The sequence below is a fragment of the Stenella coeruleoalba genome, assembly GCF_951394435.1.
Source record: "Stenella coeruleoalba genome assembly, chromosome: 8".
NCBI lineage: Eukaryota > Metazoa > Chordata > Mammalia > Artiodactyla > Delphinidae > Stenella > Stenella coeruleoalba.
In genome coordinates, this window is record NC_137154.1 from 6,778,551 (window position 1) to 6,792,082 (window position 13,532).

The 13,532-nt window shown below is 60.2% G+C and overlaps 1 protein-coding gene across 1 annotated transcript; it reads right to left on the reverse strand.

Annotated features, from left to right (window-relative positions):
- Positions 1 to 2,344: 2,344 nt before the first annotated feature.
- OVOL1 (ovo like transcriptional repressor 1) lies at positions 2,345 to 13,502 on the reverse strand. Its single transcript, XM_079929161.1, has 4 exons — positions 13,341 to 13,502; positions 6,540 to 6,757; positions 4,690 to 4,879; positions 2,345 to 4,502 (listed from the first exon to the last, which is right to left on the reverse strand). The coding sequence occupies exons 1-4, from the start codon at positions 13,438 to 13,440 to the stop codon at positions 4,207 to 4,209; spliced, it is 804 nt and encodes a 267-aa protein (XP_079785287.1). The 5' UTR covers positions 13,441 to 13,502; the 3' UTR covers positions 2,345 to 4,206.
- Positions 13,503 to 13,532: the final 30 nt, after the last annotated feature.

Here is a 13,532-nt window from a genome sequence, read left to right on the forward strand (position 1 = left end):
CCAGGCAGGCAGAGGGCAGTCTCGGCTGTTGACGCCACGCTTCTGGTGTCATCCAGGGTCACACTAGTGCTTCTTTGGGCCGCCCCATCCCCAGTGACGTGTTGAACTTCAAGTTGACTAAAAGCCCTGAATTGTTTTATAACTCGATTTTCTTCTGATTGTAAAAATTATATATGCTCATTATAAAAACATTAGAAAATGCATAAAAATATAAAGTATAAACCTTCACAGCACTTCCTGACGCTGTAAAGTTCCGCCCACCGTGCACTTGGTTGCTTTGCCTTTAGCTGTATAAATAGGACCCTCCTTCCATCCTCCATTAGGCCGGACGTGTTGCTAGGTCCCAGCCAGCTCTCCTGTCTCTCAGAATTTTATTTTGTTACCAGTTCTTGTTGGCACCTGGGCAGGGCTCAAAAAGACACAGTGGTGTGGCTGAACGAATGACAACATCCGGATTGTCGGATTGTTGGTGGGACGGGTGAGGCCCCCTGCGGCCCCAGAGCCCACACCTCCTCTCTTCTGGGTCGGATCCTCCTCTTTCCCTCCCTGAAACACCTCCCCTCCTTTTTTTTTTTTTTTTTTTTTTCAGTATGTGGGCCTATCACTGTTGTGGCCTCTCCCGTTGCGGAGCACAGGCTCCCGACGTACAGGCTCAGCGGCCATGGCCCACGGGCGCAGCCGCTCCACGGCATGCGGGATCCTCCCGGACTGGGGCACGAACCCGTGTCCCCTGCATCGGCAGGCGGACTCTCAACCACTGCACCACCAAGGGAAGCCCTCCCCTCCTCTTTTGTTCTATTCAGACTCTCCCATTTTTCCAGCCCAGCTGAAGCCCACCTCTTCCAAGAAGTCTTCATTCTTTCAAATGCAAAAGCCTCCTTTTTGGGTTCCACAGCCTTCGTAGTCTGGCCACACCATTTACCCTTAGTTATCCATTGACTTGCGCTAATCTCTTCCCTCTGCGGGGCTGCCGCCTATTTCCCAGGCAGCGGAGGGTACCCACACCGTTCTCGTTTCCCTCACGGCACCCATCCTGCAGAGTCCTGAGATCATTACGGGCCCTCAAAATGTGACTGCTGGCCTGACCCCGTCTGAGTGGTGTCCCGTCCTTGAGCCCTTCTGAGGAGTGGCTTAGAGGGAGCCCCGGGGACGCTCTCCCCACCCCCATCCCTGGCTTCCTGGAAAGCTTGCTCCCCCTAAAGTTTGCATAGCAGTTAATCATCTGGGTTCCCAACAATGGGCTCTGCCCATCTTGGGACATGTAAAAATAGGATTTGGTTTGCCTTTCACATTGGGAGGCTTCTGGAGATAAAGAGAAATCCTCTGCGCCCAGCTATTTAAAGAGACATAGGGAGGGGTAGGGGCCCTTTCCAGTCCTCTGGCTTCACACAGGGAGCCTTAGAGGTCAGATCAATGTTTTCCTTTCTCCTCGCAGCAGCAGGACTACCAACTCTTCTCACGCCTCCCGGGACATCTGCCAAGGGCCCAGGCCTGGCAGCCCCTCCTCCACCCCTGGCGGGGGCGTGACGAAAAAACGCTGAACTGGGACTCAGGGACCAGGGTCCCCAGAGTGATCAGGTCTCCCCAGGCGATCCTGGGTAGGTGATGGGCACAGCCAGGTAATCTCTAAGTTTCCCTCTACTTTGAGTTGCCTAGAGGTGCGAGGCCATCTGCCGGCCTCTCCGTTGGCGGCGTGCGCGTGCTTCTGAGCACAGACCCTGAGCCGGGCTGTCTGGTTTCTAGCCCAGCTCCACTACTAGTTAGTCATGAGACTTGGGGCCAGCTGCCTAACCTCTCTGCCGGGTGTGGGGAGCAGCCCCCATCTCATAGGGTGGCTGGAAGTTCAAGGGAGCTAATACGCATGAAACACGAGTGTGCCTGGCCCAGAACAAGTGCTGTGCAGGTGTGACCATCCCTACAGCTAGGTGTCTGGCCGAGAAGTGACGGGAATTTTGCGCCCTACTATTTAGGACTGTGGCTCTTCCTCCTGTGGTCCTGGCAGGGTGTGGGGAAGAGACTGGACCCCAAGTAACTGCACCCGCTGGAGGAGAGCCACGAGTCAGTCAGGCTGCAGGAGCCAGGGGAGGGCCTGATGCCACCGTGAAGAGCAGAACATGCGGCCTTGGGGTCAGCAGGCACTGACCGCCCAGACCGTGGGCAGGCCACTTGATCTAGCAGGCTCTTGTCTTGACCAGGGCCATCGCTACCTGTAAAAGGGTAAAGCTTTGACTAGAATGCATCAATTGTTTTGATTAATTTCCCTGCAGGTGGAAAAACGAGGTCTATTAAACAAAAAAGCAGAAACACAGAAAATGATAGTTCTTTATTTTGATAGTTGAGGGGCAAGTTATAAAACAGACAGCACAGAGCTTTGTGACTGCCTCAGGTAGGCAATGAACACGGAGATGAACAATGAACAGGCAATGAACACAGGGATACAGAAATGTAAACAAGACAAGGCTTCCAGAGAATGTTAGTTCATGCTATACACCTTCCAGAATACAGCAGCTCCCACAGACTCTAAAGTAAACTAAAACGAGAGTCTTCCAGAACAATCCATACACGTTCTGAGGGAGGTCAGAGAAGGCTCCTTCCCTGCATCCGGGGACTGTGCAGTCGCTGCTCCTTCCGGGCAGGAGAGGCCAAGGCTGGTTCCGCCTGGGCTTTGGCTTCACGGGGCAGCTTCACCAGCTCTGTTCTGTGTTCTCTTTCGAGTGTGCCTTCTCGTTCTTCGGCAGGCTGGCTCCAGCCCCTGCCCGTCGTTCCCTTTCGACCCACACCCCTTTCGTGTTCTTAGCAGGGAGCCCAGCCCAGCCAAGGGAGCCTGGCAGAGTCCCTCAGGTGGAGCCAACCAGCCCAGGGGTGGCTCCCTCCTTAGGTGCGCAAGACCCAGCCTCGCCATTTGCCAAACATTCAGAAAAAGGGCTACAAATGTAACTTGTTAACCATCTAATACTGTCCTCCCTCTAGAAGTTTCTGACATGTCTGGTTATTATTCTGTCCCAATTTTTTTGTTCCCGTCCTAGGGTTTTTGACTCTCCCAGGAAAAGAGCAGGCCTCGCAGCCTGGCCCCGCACTCTTGCTGTTACTTCAGGCAGTGGACTCTGGGCGCATCACAGACTCGTCACCCCAACCGGCTTACCCCTGCGGCCGCAGCTGGACACCCCCCACCCCGGATCTCCGGAATGGTGAGTTGTTCCGCAAAAGGTCTGTTATCAGGAGGCTCTCGGTCACCCTGAGACTTGCCTTCAAAGGATGTGGGAGGGAGGCAGAGACACGGGGAGGGAAGAGCAGAAGATGTGACGGCTGTCCCGGCAGAAGAGGGAGAACAGAGAGCAGTACAGCCTCCTCCAGGCAGGGCTGGAGGAAAGTCTTAGGTTAAATATCTCAGGAGGTATGAGGGGTGGGTCAGGGCAGCCACCCCAGAGCCAAGGCGCAGAGGAGGCGTGAAACGTCCAGGATAAATAGAACTGCGTGGGGAGGAGAAAAGCCAGCTCCACCCTCTCTTAAAACAGTCGCCATTGGCACCAAAAATATATATTACTATCTGTACATATGTCATCTTTTAAAAAAGGAAATAAAACCTCCTTGGCACCTTGTAGTTGATTTCTTAAAAATGAGGTGATATATGGCAAGGCCTCCCGCGTGCGCGCACGTCCACGGCTGTGCACACGCGTGCATCTCCCTGTCGAAGAGCAGCGCCCTGCAGCGCCCCTGCAGCCCTGAGCGCGAGGAACATGGCCGGGCGGGCCGCCGCCAGCTCCTGCACGGCTGTTGTTTGCAGGGGTGCCCTCTGCCGGGGCGCCTGACTCTGCCGTCCACGGGGGACCAGCAGCCCCCTATCCCCCCGCTGCTCCAAAAGCAGAGGACAACAGGATCGCCCTCACGTACCTCCTCTGGGAAGGAAGTCCTGTCTCTGGACCCGAGCTGCTTCAAATCGAAGGCAGCCCCGCCCCGCCCCGCCCCGCCCCGCCCCGCCCCGCCCCACAGTTACACATGTCTGCCCGGGCTCAGAGTGGCCTCTGCCCCCCAAACACCGACGCAAATGCGAGCAGAGGTCAGCACCGGCCCGAGCGAGCATGCGTGCCCACGGGCTCCACGCCAGGTCACCGGCGCTCCGGCAGGAGGCCGCAGAGGGCGGGCTGGCCGGGCGGCAGGGAGGCGGCCCTCGCCTTCTCGGGGCTGCCCAAGTCAGGGCACCACTGCTCAGAGGTGGTGACTGCTCTGCAGCAGGGAGGTGACGGTGTCCTGCAAGGCCACGGCCACCTTCTTGGAGGTCTTGCGCAGCAGCGGGCTGTCAGGGTGGCGCTCCTTTAGGTGCAGGACGTGGCCCTCCTGGCTCTCAGATGTGCAGCCGCACTCCTCGCACACGTACAGCTTGGCCCGCCGCTCCTTGTACGCGTACTTCTGCTGCACGCCGTGGATCTTCTTGAGATGAGACTCCAGAGAGCAGCGCTGCGTGAAGGCCTTGTCACACAGGCTGCATTTGTAGGGCCGCACGCCTGCGGGGAGGGCAGTGCCGGCGTCAGGGACCCGACTCCGTGGCAGAGGAGCGCCCGGAGGCCCGCCCGACTCCAGCTCCCCAGCGAACCGCGGAGGACGTCTGCCCAGAGCTCCCAGGCCCCCCAGGGCCCAGGACAGCAGCACGGCGGCCGCGGCCGCGGCCTCCGCCGGGCGGGCTCCTCTTACCAGTGTGGGTGCGCACGTGCCTCTTCAGGTCAAAGGTGTCGTTGAAGCCCTTCCCGCAGTAGGTGCAGAGGTGCCTCTTGACGTCGTTGTGACACTTCATGTGGCGATTCAGCATGCGCTGGTACGTGAAGGCCTTCCGGCAGATGTGGCAGGTGAACAGGTCTCCACTGGGAGTGTCCCCCAGAGTCACCTGTGGGCGAGGACGGGGTTTGTGATGGACACCCAGGAGTTGGGGCTGCAGGTGGCAGACTGCGAGGACACACACACCAGCCCCCAGCCACGTGAGGAGGGCGGTGCCCACCCCAGAGGCCACACCTCTGTGCCCAGACCTCCCAGAGGTCTGGTGGTGGAGCTGGAAGGAAGGTCCGCCTCCTGTTGGGCTCCTGAGTCTCTGTGCAGGGCCGCCACCCAGCCCCTTCCTTACCATCTGTGGCCATCTCCCCACAGAAACAGCCCGATTCAGTAACTCTACCTGTTAGAAAGTCCTCCCTTCACTGAGCCCAAACCTTTCTCTGTAGTTTCTGCCCTCTGTTCCCATTCTAAGCCTTAGGACAGGGAAGAGTGCCCACGACGCGGTCTCCGTGCAGCCTTCCCAGGCTGAGGCCACCGCTAGGAGCCTGGAGTCCCCTCGCAGGCCAGCCCCGCCCCTGGCCTTCCTTGAGCCTGACGTGGTCTGGTCTGAGTCCCTTTGCCACCCTGATGACTCTCTTGGTTATAAACATTTTTCATTTTCTTTGTAATTATGGAACAGCTGTTCAGAAGTGGAGACGTGGCCTCAACGCCCTACCTCTGTGAATGTTCAGAGGTTACTTGTGCTTTGTGGTGGCCTTGTCGCTGGCCACTCCTCCCAAGCTCCCTGGGCACCGGGCGCACCCCATCACCCCATGCCTTCGGGCACCGGGTAAATGCCTTGCTGCTAGCTAAGCAAGCCCTTTGGGGTCAGGACTCGCTCCTCTGGCACATCTGCTGTCCTGTGCCCCCTGCTCGCTCTCTCCACGCGCTCCCTAGCCACTGGGATTAAGGGGTGGGAGGAAGGGCCCTCGGGGATCAGGGGCACTGTGTCAGCTCCCCAGCCAACCGCCCAGCACATGTCTTGGCGATTCCCCTCTGGTTACAACATGTGGCCTCCGCAGTTAAGAGAGGCGGGAACAGCACTGCACGGCCAGTTTTCTTCAGTCTTTTGGCTCATAGGAAAGCTCCACGGGAGCCCTTCCTCTAGATGACTGCTTCCAGATCCCGGAGATTTCAGGAATGCAGGCCCAGCCAGAGACAGCCCTGCTGTTCGCACGCTGGAAAGCAGGGGCATTCCTGTGAGCTCCTTCCTGCCTCTGCTGCTGAGCAGGGGCCGCTCACCAGGCCCCGCCCCAGACGCAAGGCTCCGGGATGGAAGCACACACTTGGGCGAGGCGGAGACTGCCGCCGGGCACCTGCGCAGGGAGTCGACCACCGAGCAGACTCCAGACCTCACTCTCAGGCGGCGGAGACGCAGGCCCAGGCCAGCTTGCAGAGCCAGGCTCACGCTTCCCCGCTTCTCCTAGGAGTTCTGTGTAAAGAGGTGCCTCCCCTCAAGACCCGAAATGAAGCTAAACAACCCCCAGAGAGGACTCCAAAGAGTTAAGCGTCTTTGGAACCTCACTGCTTCTTCCCAGCGCAGGGCATTCTCACTTCCGACCCACTTCTCTTCTTTGCCACCCCCGTCCGTGCTCCAGTGAGGTTCACTTCTCTGCAGAAACCTAGACCCAGATACAAGGCCAATCTCTGCTTAAGTCTCATTTGTGCCACGTCTCGTGGGCTGGACCCAGGAGGATACACATGCCCCTGGCCGTTGGAGACAGCGTGAGGGTCAGTACCTTCATCTTGGTGCGCAGGAAGCCATGGTCCCTGCTCTGTGGCTCTGCCAGGCGGCTCGTGTCTTCGGAGGGCAGCTGGGCCACCACGCAGGGTCCTGGGGTCACACTATAGCTGGAGTCCCGAAGGCTCATGTCCAAAGCCAGGGGGCAAGAAGGGGGTTCGGCCACTGATGGCTCTGGCTCCCTGTAGGGCTGTGGTGGGCAGAAGCCTAGGCTGACTGGGAAGAGAAGAACAGCCAAGTGAGGGGCTTGGTGGAGAAAAAGGGATTGCGCGGGATTTCCGGAAGGTTCCCTGGCGGTTAGCTGGCTGGAACGTGGAGCCGCTGTCCCACCCCTTGCAGGCATGTGGCAGAGCAGGGCTGCCCCCAGCCCACTGCATGCCGCACCTCCCTCCCCCCACCCCATTAAGGTAATTACAGGTGACGCCAGCCAAGCTCCACGGCCCACAGGCCTGCCCGCTGAGTAATCTGTGTCTTAGCGGAACTGGGAGGACCAAAGCTGCCCTGCCAATTATTCTTCCCGAGCTGTCTGCCTGCCCCACCTGGGCCAGTCCCTCTGGATTCCAGGCCTCATCCACGCTCCTGCAGGGACAAAGGGCACCACTGGAGGCCCTGGACCCAGGGACTCATCCCTGCCCCAGAAGGGTCCCGGTGGTCTGCGCCACTCCGAGCCTCTCTTCCAGGCAGATTTAGCTGCTGGCCGTGGGGAACGGGTGGTCCTAACCCCTCTCTCCTTCCGGGTGGTCTGTCCCTGACGTTGCAGCTCATTGGGGCTCCAGGCTCCCCACTCCCGCTGGCCCAGCTTAGCAGGTGAGCAGGCCGGGTGGGGCAGGGCAGGGAGGAGGTCAGGGAGCAGCAGGTGGATGCAGCCTAACAGTCTCCTGGGCAGCCTGCCCGGCTGTTACGCAAGCCTCCCCCAGAGCAGGGACCGCTCACTTGCTTGGTCGCTGTGGCGCTTTGAGGGCTGGGCTCCCGCCCTTCGCACGGCAGCTGCAGTGATACCAGCAATACCGGCAGCCCTTTGACACGCTGCTCCCCACGGCAGACACCTCACGCTAAACAGGGCTGGAGAGGCTTGGCCCTCGTCCTGACTAGACAGGAGGGGAGCTCTCCCGAGTGACACAGAGGAGACAAGTCTCAAACCCCCAGAGCTGAGGCAAATAATCTAATGTTACGGTTTGGTCAGTATTTTTCTCCCGAAGAGGCTAAGCTAGGAACATTTTCCAAGCCTCAGAAGGAAAAATCAAGAGGGGCACAGGAAGGAAAGGATGAGTGGGCTTCAGGGAGAGGGACTTAGCAGGTTGACTTAGGGTCTCAGAACCATGAAGGCGGCCCCTGCGCCTGCAGCCCCCGGCCGGTGAGACAGTGGACGGGGTCCCAGGGAGGGGCGGCCCCCAGCAGGATGCAGCGGGCAAGGCTGGAAGCAGAGGACACACCAATGGAGGAAGGGCGAATATGAAGGCACCCAAGTTTCGGGAGAGGCCCCCGCTCTCGCCCCCTTCAAACACAACAAAGTTCTGACGGGAAGAATGCGCCTGCCCGCCACCCAAACCCGTTCTGCTGGCACTGGCGCCGTCTGTCTGTCCGTCCCGGGACTCTAACGTGCCACCTCATTCCGGGAGTTGATTCACCAGCACCTGGCCCTGGCCTGGCCTCTCTCCAAGCCCTGGACGGCTGGACGTCAGGCCGGAGCTCTCAGAGGCCCCCCCCCCCCCCCGCTCCCATCCTCCCACAGTGACGGCCGTCTGTGTACAGGGATGGGGGCTGCCAGAGGGTGGGCGTGTCAGAGTGTTGGCGGCTTCAGTTTATGCCGGATTACCAGCTATTGGAGATCCTGGCTGAGAATTCAAAACTGGATGACAATTTCCATTTCTCAATCCAGGTAGAGACAAACAGGAACCTCTACCCGCTTCTGTCTTTCAGTATCAGAGAGCGAGATCAAGGCTCCCAAAAGCTGGAGCCGGGCCTCAGAGCCTGCACCCGGAGCAGCAGAGGGAAGAGTGACAACAGGTGAGGGTTAACCGGTTTGCGCTCAAACGAGTTGTCACCCTTGGCTCCCTGCCTCCACTAGAGTGGGGTCCATGGTGAGGGTTCTGAGGACCTAAGCAGGTTTAGGGGGGGAACTGTTTTGCAGGCCTGCCTCTCCCGTTCCGCAGAAGCCCTGAGATGACAGTGCTGGGGAACCGGGGACAGGGAGCGGGCCTGCCTGCTCTGCCCCTGTGCCGCTTTTCCCGAGCGAGGGGCAGGTGAGGCCGTCAGGGTGGGGACGGTTGCCTCATCCCACCAGCCCCGCCAAACCCGTCTTCCTGCCACCCCCGGAGCGTGGTCCTGCCGCCGCGCCTATCCCTGGGCGGCACCGAGCGGCAGCGAGCAGAACTGGCTGGGCCCTGCTTGTGCTACTCTCTGTCCCCTAATTAGATGTTTCCGGCAAGGTGGCGGCCGCTGTGGCTACTCATCGCCCGCCCGCAGCTGAGGAGTGTGGCAAGGCCCTCTCCCTACCCCCTCAGGGGCTGCACAGGTTCCCTTTCTGTCGGCTCAACATGCCTCCACCTGGATGACATTGTGGGCATTGGGCCCAGAGCAGCTTCCCACCCGAGGCCTTCAGCAAGTCCCCTCTCTCTTGGATTGAAAGCTCCTGGCCCAAATACCAGACAGGGTGCCAGGTCCTACCCTATCCAAGGCCTCAGGCCAGGGCTGGGCACGAGGCCTGGCCCTAGGCTCTCTGGGGAGAGCGGGTGAAGCAGACGTGAGGACACCTAGCCACGGGCTGGGGCTGCTGCCGACCTGGAAGCGGCAGGGGGGCGGCGGGGGAGCCCAGTGTGTCAGCACAGCCCAGGCTGGCGTTAGGCGGTCTTGCACCCTTATCGGGAAGGGCAGGGTCCCCTGTGCCCGTCTCCTCCGGCCCCCAGGTCAGCTAACAGGGGCCTGAAAGGGAGCCAGTGCCAGCCAACTGGCAGAGCTGGGCAGCCCTGGAAACACAACGGGCCCATCTCTCAGCCTGTCGTTTCCATTCTGTGAACGCCAAGTTCTTCTCTCAGGCAGGATCTTTCCCCCCTTTCCCAACCGTTCCTCATACCGCGTCCACAGTGAAGTTAACCAACCCCGTGCACCTCAGCCTCACACCAGGGTGGACGCTGCAACCGGCGGGGCCGTACTGAGTTTGCGTCCTTCCTTCCCTCCCCCCCGTGCAGCACGGGGCTGGCACCCCTGTGGGACGCCACACGATACTTGCTGAGCATGAAGAGAGTTAAAGAAGAAGCCTGACATCAACAATGGCCGTGCTTTGCTCCCGTCCTCCCTGTGCCCAGAGGACTCGGCCTCACCTGCTCTCTTTCTGGGACAAACAGTCTGGCAGGATTCTGCCTCAGGTCACCCAAGCTAGGGACAAACAGCCTGGCAGCTTGGGTGACGGCACCCTGTGGGACAGCTAGGAGTCCCATCTAGCCCACCGCACCCATCCGTGGGCTGGCTGTCTACCCTCCCAGCCTCGCTGCCCTGGAGAGCTCGGCAGACGCGTCCCTCACTGCCAGCACTTCCCAGGAATCAGAATGATCACCGTCAGAGGCATAATCTCTCCCCAACTCCACTCCCTCGCGCCCCTACATGTGTACTCTGGGGCCCAAAGCTGACTTTCTCAGCCTTTCTAACTCGGCCCAGAAAGAGCTGCCCAGGTGCCCACACTGCCTAGTCAGAGCCAGGCTGAGGACGCTCCGGTCCCGCGCACCTCAGCCTGGCTGCCCCCCTGGGGTAGGCATGTGCTGCTGAACTGGCAGAACGGACTGCAGACGCTCTGTCTGAAGTGGGGAGGTGGGGGGGGGGCGGTTTTGATGGGGGGTAGGGAAGAGGCCCCAGGATGCTCATGGCTGGGGCATGTCATTCAGCTTCCAGGCCTGGTCTGCCCTCCAGTGCCTTCCTGGCCTTTTGAGATTCCTCTCAGCAGGGGCCTGGAGAACCCCGCTTCATCCCCGTTCCTCCCCGTTCCTGGAGCTTCCCCTTAGGTCCAGGAGATGGAATTTAGCCCCTGGGTACAGGGGCCTGGGTTCATCGTCAAGAAACCAGCATCAGTCCCTGCACTCCACAGTCAATAATGACACAACGAAGGAGAAATGCCAGGGGAGATGGAGGGCAGGGGCTCGAGGGCCAAACAGGTGGCAACTTAACCATGAACCCTTTCAGTGCTCCCGGCGTGAGTGGTGCCGTTGCCCACCCCTGCAGCCTTCCAGGCCCTGTGCCCACTTCTGGGCTTTTCCCTCAGCTTTGGGAGGAGAGTGAGGCCCAGGGGACTGAGGGTGGGAAACCTCTAGAATTGTGCCTCAGAGAAGAGGCTGGAGTGCTGGTCAGACTGGGGCCCTGGAGTCAGAGCTACCAGGCCGGGGCCCAGGATCTTCAGTCAGTAAACACTTTCTTTCCAGGCATTCTTTGCTGCTCTAAGGGTCTCAGAGGGCCCTGGCGGGAAGGTCAGACCTCAAACGCTTCATTCCCCAGCCCTCCCGGTGCCTCTCCCAGTGGGACCGGATGGGGTCAATGCTTACTTGGTCACAACGTGCTGAGTCTGTGAGGTGGGGTGAAGGAAACGTGCCCAGCCGGCTCTTAGGGTCACGGTCGGCTGGTGATGGAATGGCCCAGTCAGGGGACAGGCCACCACAAAACACACTCCCCACCCTCTAGCCATCTGAGGCACCCGAGCGTGGCCCGAGAACATTCCCTTTCTCATTTCCAAAAACTGTGGGAAAACTCTCTAGTGGGCCACATGGCTTTGAGAGGCAAAAGTAAGCTCTCTGACTTCTACTGTTTGCTTGAGCCCACAGGACTCTCCCTGGCAAACCGTCACCTGCACCTCCAGGTTAGACCCCATCCTACATCCGGGATGATCCTGCAGAGTGAGCGGCTCCCCTCACCTGGACAGCAGCGGCAGGTGGCACAGACCATCCTGTGCCCCTGATGGGACAGCCCCTGGTGCAGGTCTCCCCCGCCACTCCCACTATGGCCACCAGAACTGTGCTGGGGAAAATCACTAGGATGCAAGGAAGTCAATGATTTGAACCAACGGAATTCCTTTGTCCTTTGTAAAAGTCAACACATGATCTGTTACTGATTGGGATGTGAAGTAAAACTAAAAATAACAGCACACTAGTCTCGAGCAAGGCTCCGCTCACCTTTAACACAGTCCAAGTTCGGTTTATCAGATCCCAAGGAGCAGCTAAGCAGCAAGTCAGACACAGGTGAGGGAGGAGGCAGGAGCAAGGAAGGGGGCTCGCGTCCCTCACCCCCTCACATGGCCCTTCTGGAGGTGGAACACCGATCACTAACTCCCCAGGGAACTTGGAGAAGCAAGAAACTATACACAGAATCCTGGGCCCACACCCTGATCCGCCTCCGGGTGTGGAGGCAGCGCACTTCCCTTTCTGTCTCAGTTTCCCCATTGGGGTCATCAGGACTACTGGCGCATTCCGACCTTTTAAGGAGGCTGTAGATAGGGGCCTAGGCACTTGAGATAAGGCTAAGCTGTGAAACACCCCACCAGCCCTGTAGGCCGTAGGATCCTGACGGTCGTCAGGCCATCACTACACCCACAGTCTCCAACAATTTATTCAGGACAGAAACCGAGGCAAGAGCCCTCACAGGGCCCCTCACCGCCCTTATTTCACCACTCTCCTACAGGGCCCGGGGCGATGCAGGGGGAACATGCAGATCAAAGGTCAAAGTCGGTTGGTTAATTACAACCTCTCCCCCGTTGGAGGCGCTGGGCAGAGTGTTCAGCGCATCCCGCGCCCCACCCCCAAGGCCTGGGGAAGGGGAGTTCCGAAGGAAACTGGCTCCCGACCAAAGATTCTGTTAGGGGTGGGGGAGGACCGAAGGCGCAGAAGAAGTCTCGGGGCTAACGTGGAAGATGCTCCTGGAGGAAGAAACAACTGGGGTTACTCATCCAAAGTTGACCCCCACGCTGTCAAGGCGTCTTCCGAAAATGAACTGGGTGCCCCAGCTTCCCCCGGGGCTGCTCCCTGGCTGTGGGGTGGGCTCCTTAAAACCCCTCTCAGCTCAGTGGTGTCCTCTGCAAGGTCGAAGGAGGCGCGTTTCTAACAGAGGTGAGAGCTGATCCCACCTTTGTCTTCAGGGCTAGTGGGGTGCAGCTCGGCGCCTTCCCCACAGTCTCGCGCTCCCCACGGCTCGGAGCTCCTGCCTGCCCGACCCTCACGGGGACCTTCTGGCAGCCAGTGTTGTGGGTGAGAGGGAGAGATCAATGAAGGTGGCTTCAACTCTGGGTCTTCTCTTACATTTACACAAATCTCAGCAGAAACTCCAGCTCGCTCCCTGCCCCCTGAAGTGGCACCGCTCCAGTGCCCTCCTCCCGCCTCATAAAAGTCCCGGCTATCGGGATTTACTGCACGAGAGTGGAAGGTTGCCTGAGCGGTGACACACCCCGTTGCCTCCCCTGCGCCGCGGCTCGGACCGGTGGAGGGGAGAGCGGCACCGCGCGGGCCCGCGCGCCTCGGACAGGCCTGCCCCCACGCCCCGCCGGGGTCCTGGGAACGGCTGTCGCCCCCACCTGGCAGCCCCCGCGCCCACCCCCGCCCCCGCCTGGCCGCTCCTTCCGCCGGCCCTGCCCTCCCCTCCCCCCGCGCCCGGGGTCGGCCGCGCCGCGGGCTAACGGGGCAGCGGCCGCTTAAACATTAAATCGGGCGCCCCAGCTGCGCCGGCCGCCGGGCTCCGCGCCACTGCGCCCCGCACGCCGGCCGCTCGACGGGGCCCCGCCGCCCTCTCGGCGGCGCGGGGTTCGGGGCGCGTGGACTGGCCGCCTCACCTGGCACATAGATCTCTCCGCGCTCCTCGTCGGGGAGCTCGCTCCAGTTCCTCCTGCACGTGGAGACGCACGTCTTCTTCACTAGAAACGCACGAGGCATTTTCGAACCCTCCTCGCCGGGTACCGGCCGCTTCCGTAACTAGAGCCGGAGCCGTCCCACCTTTCCCTGGCCGGGCTGGAGGCGGACGGGGG

Excerpts from the sequence above, each read along its gene's own strand:
- OVOL1 (XM_079929161.1), bottom strand. The coding sequence starts at position 13,440 with ATGCCTCGTGCGTTTCTAGTGAAGAAGACGTGCGTCTCCACGTGCAGG. Across the intron at positions 4,880-6,539 it reads TCCTGCGCACCAAGATGAAG|GTGACTCTGGGGGACACTCC; the intron begins GTACTGACCCTC and ends CCTCGCCCACAG. Across the intron at positions 4,503-4,689 it reads GCACGTGCGCACCCACACTG|GCGTGCGGCCCTACAAATGC; the intron begins GTAAGAGGAGCC and ends CCCTCCCCGCAG.